The sequence below is a fragment of the Ovis aries genome, chromosome 18, assembly GCF_016772045.2.
Source record: "Ovis aries strain OAR_USU_Benz2616 breed Rambouillet chromosome 18, ARS-UI_Ramb_v3.0, whole genome shotgun sequence".
In the NCBI taxonomy this organism is placed as follows: Eukaryota; Metazoa; Chordata; class Mammalia; order Artiodactyla; family Bovidae; genus Ovis; species Ovis aries.
Window position 1 is genome coordinate 54,584,264 of NC_056071.1, and position 17,639 is coordinate 54,601,902.

At 40.7% G+C, this 17,639-nt stretch overlaps 1 protein-coding gene across 5 annotated transcripts in view; it reads right to left on the reverse strand.

Annotated features, from left to right (window-relative positions):
• The window catches only part of ATXN3 (ataxin 3), a 38,301-nt gene extending 20,895 nt beyond the window's left edge, over positions 1-17,406 (reverse strand). For 2 of the 5 annotated variants that reach the window (XM_012098272.5, XM_060401380.1), the window contains exons 1-6: positions 17,353-17,406; positions 11,410-11,574; positions 11,137-11,181; positions 9,533-9,618; positions 9,046-9,112; positions 6,504-6,591 (exon numbers count right to left, since the gene is read on the reverse strand). In XM_012098272.5, the coding sequence (XP_011953662.2) occupies positions 6,504-6,591; positions 9,046-9,112; positions 9,533-9,618; positions 11,137-11,181; positions 11,410-11,574; positions 17,353-17,376 (475 nt within the window). In that variant the 5' untranslated portion in view covers positions 17,377-17,406. 5 annotated transcript variants of the gene reach the window in all.
• Positions 17,407-17,639: the final 233 nt, after the last annotated feature.

Here is a 17,639-nt window from a genome sequence, read left to right on the forward strand (position 1 = left end):
TTAATTAATACAACTCTGGAAAGCCAAGGTTTTCCCAGCTGGATACTCCATACAATAGCCGAATAAGGGTGGGCTATACCTAAGCCATTTTGATCAATTTTCATTTTTCTACCATAAATTTTCTTCAACCTTGGTGCTTATTTGGCTTCCCTGGTGGCTCAGATGGTAAAGCATGTGCCTGCAATGCAGGAGATCTGGGTTCGATCCCTGGGTCGGGAAGATCCCCTGGAGAAGGAAACAGCAACCCACTCCAGTATTCTTGCCTGGAAGATTCCATAGACTGAGGAGACTGGTAGGCTACCGTCCGTGGGGTTGCAAAGAGTTGGACATGACTGAGCGATTTCACTTTCACTTGGTGCTTATTATAGATATTCTTTATGAGCATTAACAGAAAATGAAATTTTAAAAAAAGATTATAAGGCCTATTAATGGAAAAACTCAAGAGTAAATCATAATACACTTAACACTTTTTTTCACAAGGACAAGTATACTCAGAGTTCAGACGGTTGAACAGGTTTTATGCCAGTAAAACTGTTTTCTAGGTTGTGGATACACTCTGTTAGCTCCCCATGCTATTCCATGAAGAGCATCATGAAGAGCAGAAACTGCTTTACAGAGGTGACACTGTGAGGAGCTTGGGTTTTATTCAAGATTAGATTTCATTCTAAGTGTGCTAAGAAGCCACTGAAGGGTCGAAGAGTGAAAGTATGCCACGATGTGCATTATATTTTAAGAAGAGCACTCTAGGCTGCCTTCTCAGTGTAATATATAGCAACCAATGCGCAAGAAGAGCGGGGCTTATGAAAACGGACAGAGGGACCGCAAGTATGGGGAGAAAAAAATGAGTCTTTTGTAAACATATTCAGATTGAAATGCTTTCTGGACTTCTGAGTGGAGATGCGAAAGTTAGGGGTTTAGTGCTTGGGGTAGATGTTGATAAAAGTCTAAGGAATTATGGCAGATAGACTTTATTTAGAGATGATATCTAAAATAATGGGACAGCACACAGTCAAGAAGTTGTCCAAGACTGACTCTGGGTCACTTCATTAGCTAGAGATTAAAGAGTAGGATCCATAAAAGGCATCTGAAAGCAGCAGCCAATACGACATGAAGCAAACTAGAGCACAGTGGCTTGGAAGAGGAGCAGAGACAGGATTTCAAAAAGGGAAGATGTAGTTAGGAACAAAGGTTTTAGGCATAAAAGAAAAGAGATAAAGTATATAAAATCGAAGACATTACAACATAATGATCCTACATGAAAACTGGAGAGACCTACATGACAACCAACCTAGTAGCAATAAGCACACCAGCGCACAGACTGCGATCTCGAATCACCATTACTAAAGGGGAAGGAAACACACAAGACTGAAAATTCTTATTATATGACCTAAAAAGGGCTTCAAAAGGCGAGAGTGGTCATTTCAAAAGCTTGAGAGTCAAGTTGAAAAGGTTCCCACTCATCCAAGACGTGACAATATTGAGTATCAATAGTAATTACAAGAGACTAGAGCATATGAACTATGGTTTATTTTATTACAGCTGTGCTGGGTCTTTGTCGCTGCTTGGCCTTTTCTCTAGTTTTGGGGAGCAGAGGCTACCCTCTAGTTGTGGTATGCACACTTCTCATTGCAGTGGCCTCTTTTGCTGTGGAGAACCGGTTCTAGAGCATGGGCTATAGAGTAGTTGCAGCTCCTGGGCTCAGTAGTTGTGGTTCCAAGTCCAGACCGCAGACTCAATAGTTGTGGTACACAGGCTTAGTTATCCCATGGCACATGGGGCCTTCCTGGGCCAGGGGTGGAGCCTGTGTCTCCTGCACTGGCAGGTAGATTCTTTACCACTGAGCCACCAGGGAAGCCCTGAGCTATGATTTTAATAGATTAGTTTACAATGACACCACAGAAACAAACCAACCGGTTACCTTTGGAGACAAGATACTATGACCAAATATTTAAAACTGATAAAAGGCAATAAATATTTACCCTGCTTTTTATATATGAACTATATACTTCAAGATAACCAAACAGTTGATGAAGGAAAGTCTATTTGTATAAAAGTCTTCCAGCTAATAAATGAAGAAATGATGGAAATCTAATTAATGAGATAACAGACTAGGCATTTATTATTAGCAGCTACTCAAATCACAACAAGAGAGACAACTGGACATTAAGTGCCACACCATCCATGAAGAGTCTTCTGTCTTCCCAAAATGAACTTAAATCTGATCAAGTCTCTAGATCTAAGGACCAGTCTATTGCTCATCAAGGGCTCAGAGGAAAAAAAAAGATGCAACAGGCAAAATCCAGAATGTGAGAAACAGAACAAATGACCCATTTTTTTTTTTTTCAAAAGAAAAAGGAAAAAATTTAAGAGAAGAAACCAATTGATAGGTTTCAGAGACATAGCAATCCAAAGCAATCAAAGACCCTTATTTCAACCTGGTTTAACTATATTTAAAAAAAAAAAAGAAGAAGAATCAAAAAGGAGATTGGAGGACTTCCCTGGCGGCCCTGTGCTAAAGCAGGAGAATAGGTTCACTGTCTGGTCCAGGAAGACTCCGCATGCCATGGGGCAACTGAGCCCAGGTGCCACAACTCCTGCGCCCACATGCCCTAGGGCCTGCGCTCTGCAGCAAGGGCAGCCACTGCAATGAGAAAGGTGTGCACTGTAACGAGAGGGCAGCCCCAGCAAAGTGAAAGCCTATAAGTAGCAGTGAACCCAGCACATCCAAAAGCAAATAAGTGGATACATTTTAAAAGACTAGTGAGAAATTTAATTCTTAGGTAGGATGACAAGGAGTCTCCTCCCAAGGAGGAGAAAGGGGTCTGGGGCACTCGAGGAGGAGAAAGGGACAAACATTTTTTCCTATATTCCTTTGTCTTAGTCACATAAGACTTTTTTTTCCCCCTTAAACACTGAGTTGTTATGACAACAATCTATTTTGCCTAAGACTAACTTTCTTTAGTCTCATTTGCACATCTCACACGCTAGCAAAGTAATGTTCAAAATTCTCCAAGCCAGGTTTCAACAGTATGTGAACCATGAACTTCCAGAAGTTTAAGCTAGATTTAGAAAAGGTAGAGGAACCAGAGATCAAACTGCCAACATCTACTGGATCACGGAAAAAGCAAGAGAATTCCAGAGAAACATCTACTTCTGCTTTATTGACTATGCCCTTTGACTGTGTGGATCACAACAAACTGTGGAAAATTCTGAAAGAGATGGGAATACCAGACCACCTGACCTGCCTCTTGAGAAATCTGTATGCAGGTCAGGAAGCAACAGTTAGAGCTGGACATGGAACAATGGACTGGTTCCAAACAGGAAAAGGAATATGTCAAGGCTGTATATTGTCACCCTGCTTATGTAACTTATATGCAGAGTACATCATGGGAAAAGCCGGGCTGGATGAAGCACAAGCTGGAATCAAGATTCCTGGCAGAAATATTAATAACCTTAGACATGCAGATGACACCACTCTTATGGCAGGAAGTGAAGAGGAACTAAAGAACCTCTTGATGAAAGTGAAAGAGCAGAATGAAAAAGCTGACTCAAAACAGCATTCAAAAAACCAAGATCGTGGCATCCAGTCCCATCATTTCATGGCAAATGGAGAAACAGTGGGAACAGTGACAGTCTTTATTTTGGGGGGCTCCAAAATCACTGCAGATGGTGACTGCAGCCATGAAATTAAAAGATGCTTGCTCCTTGGAAGAAAAGCTACAAACAACCTAGACAGCATATTAAAAGGCAGAGACATTACTTTGCCAACAAAGGTCCATGTAGTCAAAGCTATGGTGTTTCCAGGAGTCATGAATGTTTGTGAGAGTTGGACTATAGAGAAAGCCGAGTGCCAAAGAATTGATGCTTTTGAACTGTGGTGTTGGAGAAGACTGTTCAGAGTCCCTTGGACTGCAAGGAGATCCAACCAGTCAGTCCTAAAGGAAATCAGTCCTGAATATTCATTGAAAGGACTGATGTTGAAGCTGAAACTCTAATACTTTGGCCACCTGATGTGAAGAACTGACTCACTGGACAAGACCCTGATACTGGGAAAGATTGAAGGAAGGAGGAGAAGGGGACAATAGAGGATGAGATGGTTGGATGGCATCATTGACTCGATGGACATGAGTTTGAGCAGGCTCCAAGAGTTGGTGATGGATAGGGAAGCCTGGTATGCTGCAGTCCATGGGGTCGCAAAGAGTCAGACACCACTGAGCCACTGAACCGAGTAAAGACTAACGAATGGGGCCCTCGCTGCCCTCTTCTGCTGTCTGTGTCAGAAGCTTCCCCTATCCCTTTTCCACAGTCATAAAGCTTCCACCACAGGAAGCTCTGAGTGCCTAAAGCCTCGTCTGTGGTCCTGATGCTAAATTATCTTCTTTGGAGATAACAAATAGGACATACTATTCACCTAAGCTATCACTGCTTTAAAAAAACAAACAAACAGGCAATGAGAGATGTGAGTTGGCTAGTTGGTGCTATTAAAGAATTGTAATTAAATGTTTGTATGTCATTAGAGTATTGTGGTTATATGTATATTTTTAAAGAGTCTTTGCTTTTAAAGATTTTAATTTAAAAAATCTACAAAGATGACGAGTACTTTCTTAGAATAAACTGGAAACAGAAGTGGGTAGGGTATAGGTAAAACAAGACTGGCCATGAGATATTTGCTGAGGTTGGGCGAAGGGTACATCACATTGTTTTCTATACTTTTATACTTGTTTGAAACTTTCGATAAGAAAATTTTGTTTCATTCTCTTTAAAGGAGGGTATACTAACCTATACTCTCAAAAAAGATGATGTCAAGGAAGATTGAGAACTGAATACTGCCATTGGCAAATTGGAGGTCACTGGAGACACTAAGAGGGTTTTCAGGAACATGTTGGTTATCACAGTGTTACTGCAACAAGTTCACGCACAGGAGACCATACACTAGAGATGATTCTAAGGAGAAAGAAAAAACGGGAGACTGCGGGAGTTTCCTGGCATTGAAAGAAGTTTTTTTCTTTTTAATCAATGGAGAGAAAGAGCTTACTTCTCTACAGTAGGAATAATAAGATAAAAGAGGGAACCCACATAGGAGAGTGGAGCGACAAAAGCAGAAGCGAAGGTCCTGACTACGTGGGAGGAGCTAAGATCTAGCCCCAGAGTGGAGACACTGGGCCTGGTTAAGAGCAGGGAACAGCTCACCTACTCTCATAGCCTGAAAGCACAGGAAGAGAGAGAATCAAGGTGATGATCTGCTGATAGAAGAACAAGGATGTTCTCTTTTAATTGCTCCTGTTTTCACAGTAGAATATAAAGGACAGCCATAAGCTAGGAGTCAGGAACGGGGAGGGGATGCTGGGAGGTCTGAAGAAGCTGTGCAATCATCATCCTGGGAAGTGGTAGGTGAGCTTACTGCAAGAATGTGGTAGGGATATCAAGTAGCACTGAAGGCTCATTTGAAATTTGCGATCCTAAATTTAAAGCAAAATTGATCATATTTTATACTGCATCTTTAACCATGCTCAACTGCTCTGATGGAGGAGGACTGGACAAGTCCAAGATTGGATTTTAACCAGGGTTGGGATTTTTGTCATAAAAGTATGATGGAGGGAGAAAGAGAAAGGAGCTGAGAAGCGCAACTGTGTGTTAGAGCGATAATCACTGAATGATAATGAATTACAACGATGATTACAGAAAACAGGTGGAATAACATAGGAAGTAAGGACCTAAGGGGAATGTTTAGGCTTGTAATAGGGTTTAAAGAATTGTTACAAAGGAAAAAAAAAAAAAGAGAGAGACTATGGTATAAAGATAGGAGACAAAAGTCTAAGAATAGGACGCTTATAATTAGAATTTGAAGGTGGTACAGTTATTAGTAATGGCAGGCAACAGTGAAAAAAAAATGATCTTTGAAAGAAGCAAGAGATTGGATTGGACTGATTTTTGATGTAGAAATCACCAAGAATGGTGAAAAGAGTTGAAGGAAAGCCATTATAGTGAGTGAGATCCTAAATCTTCAATGGAAAAGGAGGAAGATCAGACTTTCAAAGACTGCAAAAGAGAAAGGGGTAGACTTTACTCTAGTGATATATACTTCAAAGGAGCTGCAGTTTCTAGGAAAGAAGAGTGACCTAGAAGGGGTAAGGATGAACAAGAAGAATACCTAAGCTCTCCTTGGCTCTGTGGTATGTGGGGTCTGGAAGACAAAAATGCCCTAACATAGAAGGTCTGCAAAGGAGTCAGCCTCATCAGGGGAGGGCCAGCTGTCAGCAAGAATGCCCAAAGAGCAGGATGACTCAAATCGCAGCCTAAAGCTTACCATATAAAACAAAGATTATTTCCCTGCTTCTGCCACAAAAGCACTATTGTTACACTTACTTCTAAAGAGATGGTTTTATTTAGCTACACTCACTTCTATTGAGACAGTTTCTACACAGTTGGTATACTCACTTCTAGTGAGACAGTTTCATTTAGCTACTTCAAAAGATAACATAAAATGTTCAGTCTTTACTTACCTTCCTGTTGTAACTGAGCCAAGAAAAGTGCAAGGTATGTGTCTGATATTAATTCTGGACCCGTCAAAAGAGAATTCAAGTTGAACCACTGGAAAACAAATTGTCAATATTTAAGTTAGTACACATTGTAATTAACAAGTTTTACATGCTATGAATTGATATATCCCCATCTAAACTTAGTAAGACTGTTTAAACACTGAAAACACGTCAAATTAAGATTTTTAAAAAGTAATTAAATCATACAATTTTTAAAAACTGAAATAAAATGTTGCAATTTTTTCACTATTAAATGTTTTAAAAGTTTGCTTTAAGCCATAAACTTTAAATCCCCCCTTCAAAAGAGAAAAGAAACTGATAGTATTTTAAAGCACCCTTATTATAGCCATAATTAAATCTTTTTCAAAGGAACTGTCCAACAAAACCCTAATCATATTATATTGATGTGGAAGAAAAATGACAACTACCAAGTTTTCCTACTGCCGATAATTTTAGTCAAAATATTTTAATTGTGAGAAAGCTAGACATTCCAGGAAGAGAATTTTTAATCGCCAACTCATTTTTACAAGATCACTAAACCACTACTGCATGTAATTAACATCGTTTGTTCACTATTTCATGGGCATCCTAATTTACCCCACAAGATACAGTAGTTTCAGAAGTTACTGTCAGCATCATCACCAAATGCTTTTTGTGAATTTTATCAGAGATGGTAATATTTTTCTCATTTTTTTCTTTATACAGGGGCCTCAGACAAGAGTCTATAGTGAAAAATACAATTTTAATCAAAAATATAAATTAGAACCAAAGATGATAAGCCATAGTTTGACATTTCCAGCACGGCCATTCCTTTCTCCAGAGGATCTTCCCAACCCAGGGACTGAACCCAGGTCTCTTGCATGGCAGGTAGATTCTTTACCATCTGAGCTATCAGGGAAGTTTGTCTAGGATAATGAGTTTGTCTAAGATAACGTGAAATCTGTAAATTCAATTTTGAAGAACTAAAATTTACAAAATTTCTCAAAATAATAATGTAAGTTTACATACAAATCAATACAAAGGAATTCCAGACTCTAAGACTTCAGATCTTGAAAGTGAAGAACAGCTGATCGTATTTTTAAATATTTAAATAAAACTCCTAGGTTAAACACACTTGGGAGAGTTCTGCCTTGGTTTTTCCCAGAGTCGATTCCTACCTGCGTGGGTCTCTCCTGCACCAAACCACACTAACTTACTTGCTCTTTGCCACCCAAGAGGGACCATTTAAGATGAAGCTGCTTCTAAGCAGCAAACTTAAAATAGTAGGGCTTTCATTTTAGAATTATCTTATATTGATTTAACTCAATGTACTCTTTCCTGTTTCCTTTTGTTTCATATTAGCTTATTAAAAAAAGATTTATTTAAGTGTACTTGAAATGTAGCAGACTGTAATATATTAAGTGTAAAATGTGAAGTTTTAACGTATGCATATACCCACGAAACCATCACCACCACCAAGGGAGTGAACATTTTTGTCACTGCCAATTTTCCTGTGCCCCTTGTAATCATCGTCCATTGTTCCTTGCCTCCCTCATCCAGGCAATCACTGTCATTAAAGATTAGTTTACATTTTCTATGCTTTTATATAAATGGAACACTATAGTGAGCCCCTGGTGGCTCAGACGTTAAAGAGTCTGCCTGAAATATGGGAAACCCAGGTTCGATTCCTGTGTTGGGAGATCCCCTGGAGAAGGAAATGGCAACCCACTCCAGTATTCTTGCCTGGAGAATCTCATGGACTGAGGAGCCTGGCAGGCCACAGTCCATGGGGTCGCAGAGAGTCAGACACAACCAAGCAACTTCACTTTCTTCTTTTCTTTTCTATGGACTATAGTATTTTGTGTCTAGTTTCTTTCACTCAGCATAATTAATTTGAGGTTCATCCACATTGTTGCATGTATCAGTAATTCATTCTTTTTCATTACATTAATCTGTTTTCAGTAACCCTCTTTCAAAGAGTCAAAATTCTGAGAAAAAGGACATTAAAAGTTGTCAAAAATGATATTGGGTATACAAAGATCACTGGTAATTATTTTTAAAAATACCACTTTTGGTACATTTCTTGATCTTATAAAAGCTTTGCTCAATGCTCAAGACACATTCCATTTTTTTTTTTAAATAGAAATGATTTATGTAGACACATGTATTACATGGCATTTTGGAATGTGAATAACCTTGTTAAGCTAAAGCAAACATGGTTGAAAATTTTTATTCATACCGGACACTATTTCAGGCTTTGTGACACTGCTATGCTTAACATAAACCTATGAAAAACAGAAGTTAGCTGACAGAACATCTTGGTCACATAAAAACTTACTTATGTTTAAATATGGCTGTCTTGTCTTAAATAGAGAATTTTACTTATGTCCTATCTATCTAGATTGTAACCAGGCCACAGGAACACATTACTGGTGTGTTCCTTCATCTTCAAGGCACCAATTCCTCACATTAGTTGCAAATGAGGTACAGAATGAGAAAAAAGACAGGCAAGGAGGAGAAGCGTTACCTGTTTTCCTAATTTTCTAACTGTAAACCAGTGTTCTTTATAGTTGCATATAAATGACCTTTCATTTCTAGAAACAGGAAAAAGCACATATGCAATATTAAGTTGAAATATTAGAATCATATTCATTTAGTTTGTCAATTAGAAAATACTATACAAAACTATGATGACTTAGGATTATATTTACAGTTTTAAGAATCACTGATTTTTAAAAAATTACAAAACAGCATAAATCTCTGTGGAGATCGGTGATGCCATACAGAAACAACAGCACCACACCCCATTCAAGGATCAGCTCTGCATTGCCACACATGGAGGGGTCAGGGAGGCTCGGGGGACAGATGTTCACAGACAGCCCCAAAAGGCAAACCAGGAAAACCTGAGGGGATAAAATGGGGAATATCACAACAAAAGCAGGCCAGGCTTATTTTTCCCCTTTAAGAAAGTATAAATTTAAAAATCAAATATAGGAAAAGCAAAATAATCTTACATGGGATCAATCCTGAGCCTCTGGTACTCTGGACTGTTAAACAGGATTAGTTCTAAACCCCAAACTTTCAAGGCATTGCTTATAACCTGTTAAAAAAAAAATTTTTTTTTTAAAATTCCAAATAAGTAGCGTTAAGCCACATTAGTTGTAGAATCTATTTTAGTTCATAGATAAATTTCCCCAGTATGCTATGGGTTTTACAGTGCATGTGTGTGCGTGTGTATGTGTGTGTGTGTGTGTGTGCACATGATATATCACTATATGCACCAAATATCCATAACTAACAATATAGACATAACATTTAAAAGAGTACCTTTTACACTAAGTTTCTGGAATTGTATGAGAACCATACAATTCCTAGATAGAACTGCCTCCAAAATCTAGATGTATATTCTATCCGGGAAGTGCTACTCTTAACACAAGTCCATTGCATTCATTTGGCTGCTATGAGTTCTGCTTTAGAAAACTGACAGTCAACTTACTATACGGAATAATGATAATTTTATGTCTATCAAAATGAATTATTTCTGAGGATTTAAACTGAAGTTTTCATCAATTCTAAATTTCTTTTATCGTGGGTTTGTGATTTGTAGGAAATCAAAAGATAAACCTGATTATTTCAAACTAAGAAAAAAACAAAAGGAAAAATTTTGACAATTCACCACCTACCCTCCAAGGTACCCAACAAAGCAGCACGTGAGCCAGGCATGAGTATAGACAAACAGTGAATAATCTGCACTGGGCAAGTGTGGACTGGTGCCCAGAGCAGCACCGCACAAACAGGAAACGGCGCGCGCTGAGCCCATTCAGGCCCCTGCTCCGGGCCCAGCAGCAGCTGTTACCTGTAACCACCCACAGTGAAGCCCTGGCTGCAAATGCTGGTGACCGAGGAGTCCAGGAGGACTGAACAGGGGAACACATACAGAGATATCTGCAGGTCCCCCAAGAGAGCTTCTGAAGAACTCTGGATCCACCTCACAGGTGTTAGGAATGGAACCAAAGAGCCACAGATGAAAGAATCAGTCTCACGAGTATCATATATATATTCACCCACAGAATTCAAGGGGAGCGATAAGTTCACAAAAAGGGAAAAGATGAAAGCTGCAGACCATAATGAAGGAATCCAATCCTGGTAGGCTGATTTAAATGCAAGGTTAGCAAAGGGTTCCCCTCTGTCCATGGGATTTCCCAGGCAAGAATACTGGAGTGGGTTGTCATTTCCTTCTCCAGGAGATCTTCCTGACCCAGGGAGCAAAACCGCGTCTCCTTCATTGGCAGGCGGATTCTCTACTGCTGATCCATGAGGGAAGCCTTTGAAATACTGTGACTTACTGGAATTACATTTATTAGCACACAGATTCAAATTAACAACCTCCTTTGAAAAAGGCCTTCTCTAAAATGAAGAATCTACTGTCCTAATTTTCATGTGTAGCTATATAGAAAACTAGTATTCTAAAGGATAATCTTATACTCTTATACTCAACCTACTGGAGGAACTTCTGAAGGTCACATCAATAGGTGACTTTGAAAGGCTGTGAAAAGCATATCCTGAGTTTACTGCCTGGGATATAAACAACACTTAGCACATGCTTGTGACTACTTACTTGAATAGAGAAAAAGCCACTGTCATCCATATTTCCAGAAGGCTGCTGTTGAATTTGGAGAGGTGGTTGGGGCAGAGATTGAGGGTGGGGAGAGAAGGGCAAAGTGTCATTAGTGTGTGCATTTAAAATAACATCTTGTGCATTCCCGTCTACAAAGCCGAGAGCTGGGTTATAATTAACAAGTCAGATCCCCATTGGAAGAGCAGCTCATCCCTTTCTAAACAGTACCCACATTTTTTAAGAAGTGTGATTTAGTGAGTTTAAAATTGGTACCTGCAAAAATGTGCGATAGTCTTCACTAGTAACTCCTCCTTCCGCCATTCTCATCCTCTCTTCCTCATCTAGCTGATGTGCAATTGAAGACAATTCCACAGGGCTGAAGTATTCTCCTTGTAGTAGGTTATTCAAGCAGTGTTGAGCACAAAGTGAGCCTTCTTGCTAATATTTCCAAAAGAAAAAATTCAAATGTGATTTGTAAAACAGATTTGTACAGTATCTTCTCCAAAGATATGTAATCATTAACTTCCTAACACAGCCAAACCAAACATTTTTAGCTTTAGAAAGCATGAATAACCCAGGTATGGGCATTTTCATTTGCTAACATTTATTTTATAATGAAACTATAATTATATGATCAGTTATATGGTCAAACTTAATGATTTATATTAAACAAAAATCATCTATATAAAATCTCATATTTTACTAAAAATTACTCTACAATAAACATTTAGCCTCCCTCATTTTCAGTAGCTAAAATAACTTCACTTTTGGAGATTCCATGGTAAATTACTAATGCTGAAAAGAACATTTAATCCCTAGAACATTTGTTCTTTCAACAAGATTTAAATGGTCATTCATGGGATGTTTATGTACTCCATTTAATGAGTACATTTAAATGTTCGTTCATGGAGTTTCAAATCCATGAACAGATGAATCTCAAGAACTGACACAGTAAGACAAATTCTGTTCCATGTTTATGGAGACGTGTAGCTACAAAAATGAGGCTCTCTTAAAGAAAGATAAGGCACACACTGTGGTGTAGTGAGCAATACTGTCCAGAAAATCATGCTTGGAGCTCACTTCTAAACAAGGCAGCAAGGAGACCGCATGCATCCCAGCTTGGGTCTCCAAGGGATCGCTGGCTTCCTGTTATGAGGGTGGGAAGAATACAACTTTCTACAAGCCCCAGGGTCTTCAGGCACTGGGCAACTGGCTTTCTCACGCTGCTGGCACCCAAACCTAAACTCAGGCTACCTTCAACTAAGTAGCCTGAGTATCACCCGTCTCCCCTCAACAATGCTGCTCTCCTGTTTCCCTATGAGAAGGGAGACTCATGGGTGGATGAGGTCCCTCCCTGTGCACCCAGCACCGGACTGACTCCAGGGGATGATGACAGTTGGGAGAATACCTTCTCCTGCTAATAACCCTGATGCTCTAAGTTATCCATTTCCCTAGAAAAGTCTATTCTTTAACCCAGCCTGTCTGACATCCTGCAATTTGTTCTGAGCTATGTCTCACAACAGATCCCCAAAGACCAACACCATGCAAGACACATCTTTTTCCTGATTTCATTTTCTGGGAACAAAATTCAGGAATGCAGCATCGAGACAGTCTGGGTGTGATCTAGGGGGCTGAGACAAGTTTATCTTCTTATTTTGGTGCTGAATACACAGCTTGAACTTAACGAAGGCACTAGCTACCCCTCAAATCATGGCTACAATAGCGAGAAGAGGACTTGTCTGCACCTTTTTCCTTCAACTGTATTTCTACTACCAGAAAGCACTGCCCACCGAATAATATGTGAGTTGGAGGGAAAGACCCTGATGCTGGGAAAGACTGAAGGTGGGAGAAGGGGATGACAGAGGATGAGATGGCTGGATGGCATCACCGACTCATGGACATGAGTATAACTACACTCCAGGAGTTGGTGATAGACAGGGAGGTCTGGCGTGCTGCAGTCCATGGGGTCGCAAAGAGTCAGACACGACTGAGCAACTGAACTGAACAGATGTCCTACTTATACTCTAATCAAAAATGGGCAAGACAAGCAAGTACTCACAAGAGGATAGCCAATGGATTAAAAAACACAAAAGGGGGCTCACCTTCATTTACCTATGAGAGGAATGCATATTAATGTTAACAGTATGTTATTACTACACACTCCAGAATGACTAAAATGTTGGAGAGGATTAAAGACATCAAAACTGTTTCACACTACTGACGAAAGTGTAAATTAGTATAACCACTTTGGAAAACTATCTGGAGTATCTACTACAGCTTGCCGCTGCTGCTGCTGCTAAGTCGCTTCAGTCGTGTCCGACTCTGTGCGACCCCACAGACAGCAGCCCACCAGGCTCCACCGTCCCTGGGATTCTCCAGGCAAGAACACTGGAGTGGGTTGCCATTTCCTTCTCCAATGCATGAAAGTGAAAAGTCAAAGTGAAGTCACTCAGTCATGTCCGACTCTTAGCAACCCCATGGACTACAGCCCACCAGGCTCCTCCATCCATGGGATTTGCCAGGCAAGAGTACTGGAGTTAACATATACCAACCCTATAATCTAGTAATTCCACCATTAGGTACATAGCATAAGCAACAGAAATGCATACAGATGTACATCAAAAGACACGTATAACAATGTTCATAGATGCATTATTTGTACTGGCCCCCAAACTGGAAACTACCCAAATGCTCCTCATAGTCCAGTGGCTAAAATGTGTGATATTTACAAAGAAATACTATATAACACACTGTGTAACAATGAGGTGCTCAGTTGCCACCCGAGTCTTTGTAACCCCATGGATTGTAGCCTCCCAGGCTCCTCAGTCTGTGGAATTCTCCCAGGCAAGAATACCGGAGTGGGTTGCCATTTCCTACTCCAGGGGCTCTTCCTGACCCATGGATTGAACCTGGGTCTACCTGCATTGCAGACAGATTTTTTACCATATGAGCCATCAAGGAAGCCCTATTATATTGGCCACCAAACTGGAAACTACTCAGAGGCTCCTCCCAGAAGTATGGCTAAATTGTGTTACATTCACAAAGAAATACTATATAACAACATACTATGCAACAGAAAATTAACTATATAACATAACAATACTAGTGAGTTAACTACAACTACCTGCAACAAAATGGGTAACTCAATCAGTGTTAAACACAGTTCAGTTCAGTCTCGTGTTCGACTCTTCGCAACCCCATGAATCGCAGCACACACAAGACAGACTCAAAAGAGTATACTCTATATGATTCCATTTACAAAATCTCAAAACAGACAAAACTGATTAATTGATGACGTTAGAAATCAGGATAGAGGTTATCCTTGCAGGGGTGGAGGGAGCCTTGGTATCCTGGAAGAGGACACAGGGGGCTTACAGCATGCAGGTAAATGGTCTATTACTTGATTTAAGTATTATTTACACAACGTGTCCATTTCATGAGAATTCACTGAGCTGTACTCTTCTGATCTGGGTGCCCCTACACGTGTTATCCTTAATAAAAAATTCAAATAACAACAAAAAGTCTCTATTAAGATAGGCTATTTCACTTCAAGAGCTACCTAATACAGTGACCAGATACTGCAAACAGCAGAGGTAGGATTCAAACCCAGGCAGAGTTTGTACTATTAACACTTCCTTAAGCCACTTATTTGGAACTTGGTGAATCTTAAACCTCAAATAGCCTGAAGATGGATAGGAAAGAGCAGTCTCTCTCTCACACACACACAACAAAAACATCATGAATGTCAAGGTCAACACTCAGCATCTTTCCAGTATTTTCACTAATCTTAAATATAATCCCAACAAGTTTGGTTATCATTCTCAGTTGTAAATGCATAAAAGTATCAATTCAGGTGGCAAAATAATAACCTCACCAAGAGCAGTCAGCAATAGAAGTGATAATGACAGAAAGCAGGTACCAGAACCAAAAAAAAAAAAAAAAAAATTGAAACAACAAAAAAAAAAAACCAGTACTAGGTGGCCATGTAGCGTTAAGGGTTTAAGTTAGGGACTGGCAAACTCTAGCCCGTGGGCCATATTCACTCTGCCCCAGTAGCTAAGAATGATTTTCACATTTTTAGATGCTTGGGAAAGCATACAGATACACACACACACACACACACACACACACACACACACACACGAATATGTGAGAATATAAATGACTTGCAAAGTCTAAAATATTTACAGAAAACCTGTTTATATAAACAGCACCATATCATCTTAGATGCTCAAGGAACACTCTTGATTCATTCAGATATTTACTGAACACCTACTATGTGCCAGATACTGGGGATATATCAATAAACAACTCTTGAGTTTACATTTCAACTTATTAAAGGGCACTTCAACTTATTAAAGGGTCACTTATTAAAGTGACAACTCTGAAAATGGGGAAATCAGAACTCCAAGAGGAAGTGGCTGCAAAATTCTCTGCAGGCAGACATCCCTACACGCAGATTCCTATCGGCTACAGTTGGTTCTCTGGCTCTCCAAATCCAGGACCTGGAGTTAAATACATGAGGAGCAGGAGAAGGGAGTGCTCCGGAAAATGTCATATTGATTCAAACATCCCCAAAATGGCCTCTGTAGAAGATGGGCAACAGGTCCGTGGTTATAGGTGCTTTCTTTACCTCTGAAACATCCCTGTAGAACTTGAGTCTTCATTTGCTAAGTACATGCAAGGTGATGAGGGTAAATGTGTTCTTGAAAAGTCTTTAAATCTATATTGAGGCTGATAATTCAGAGTGACTGCTCTAAGTTAAGTGGATTTTCATTAGGCTAGTGTCCAACTTCTTCTGATCCCATGATTAAGATCCCACTGCAATCTATCTAAACTAGGTACCAATGAATATTGTTTTTTTTTAAAAAAAAAAACATTGCATGGTCCTCAAAAAGTGATGTGGAAAAATTTAAAGTTTTCAATGTGAAACATCTGGTCCTACACCAAAGCTTCTGAAATTAGTCATAAAAATATGTCCACTCAATGTTCTTTTCATCCAATCTCCTTAGCCAAGCAACTAAATTTCTCTTGTCCAGGATTCATATATGTCAGCCAACTGAAAAGATTAGTGATAACCAAACACTGAGTCCTTCCTCATCCACCAAAAAAAAAAAAAAAAAAAAAAATCTGAAATGTTTTCTATAAAGAAAAGCATTCCATAACAATTTGTTTGAATTTATACTGCACTTCGTCTCTGATTGCTTTGATTGCTGTGTGTGTGCATTTTAAAATGGATATATAAGTATTTAACAAAACACAACCCCTTTGCTCCTACTAAATAACAGCCTCAGCAGCAACTCATTCCAAACATGAAACTATTATGAAATAAGATATGTGTTTAAGCCGACCTGAGGAAGGTTTCATTCACACTCAAATGAAATGGTAATTGTATGCGAAAAAAGACGAGTTTATCCACATGCCACAAACATTAATCTTCAAGTGCATAGTCATGGAAGAATCAAAGCACAATGGGCTAGGCAGACAACAACAACATTATTCCTGCCCATCCTTAATACCTAACAAGAAAGCTAGCCTCCTGATCCGGAAAGATGCCACTACCGAAAGAAACGAAACCCAAACTCCTCGTAACAGAAACTCTTGTGACGACTTCCCAGTGCAGAGGCGCACCGGGTTCCCTACTTCACTTCGCTGAAGTGTCACGCCCTCCATGGGGCGAGCCAAGGTCCCTGCCTCGAGAGGCTTACGGACTCAGTGCAGGACAAGGATCTAAGGGTATGGGAGATTCCAATATAGAACGAAGAAGCCCAGAGAAGGAAAAGTTAATTCTTCCAAGGACTAGGACTGGCAGAGTGGGGTGGAACTGGGAAGGATAGAGGAAGATGTCCGAGAGGTGACTAGCTAGGATGTGGGGAGACGGAGAGAGGGGGACAGGAGAAGAAATTTCACGGAAAGTGGAGGGGAAGCGCAGAAGCCATCTCCTCTCTCGTGCCCGGAGGCGCCCCCGGCCCGGCCCTTATCCCGTCCCGGCTTCCTAAACATCCCCGGACCGGGTCTCCTCCGGATCCTCCGGCACGGGCCTTGGGGTGCAATGGGGACAGCGGTGAAGCTCCCTTCCCGGGGAAGCTCCTCCCGCCCGGCGAGATCTGGATGGGGGCCTCTCGGGCCCCACCCAGCTCCCCGGGAGGCGGCGTTTCCGCACCCCACGCCCGCCACCGCGCCGTGGACAGCTCCCCACCGAACGTGGACACTCACTTTTTCGTGGAAGATGGACTCCATGTTTATTTGTCTGGAGCCAACGGCCCCCGCGCCGAACCACCCCCCTCCAGCTCCGCCCCCGGCCCCACCCCTCCGCCCCGCCCCGCCCCCCCGCGGTCTGCCCTGCCCACGTGCCTCACGCAGACCAATAATCCCCGAGAATGCGAGTCACGTGGAGAGACGAGGCGTGAACGCTGGGGCGGTAAATGAGGGGCACGTGACCTTCGTAGCGCATCCTAGCATTCCTGGGTTAGCCCCTCAACCTGAGGAGTGCTGCAGCGCCT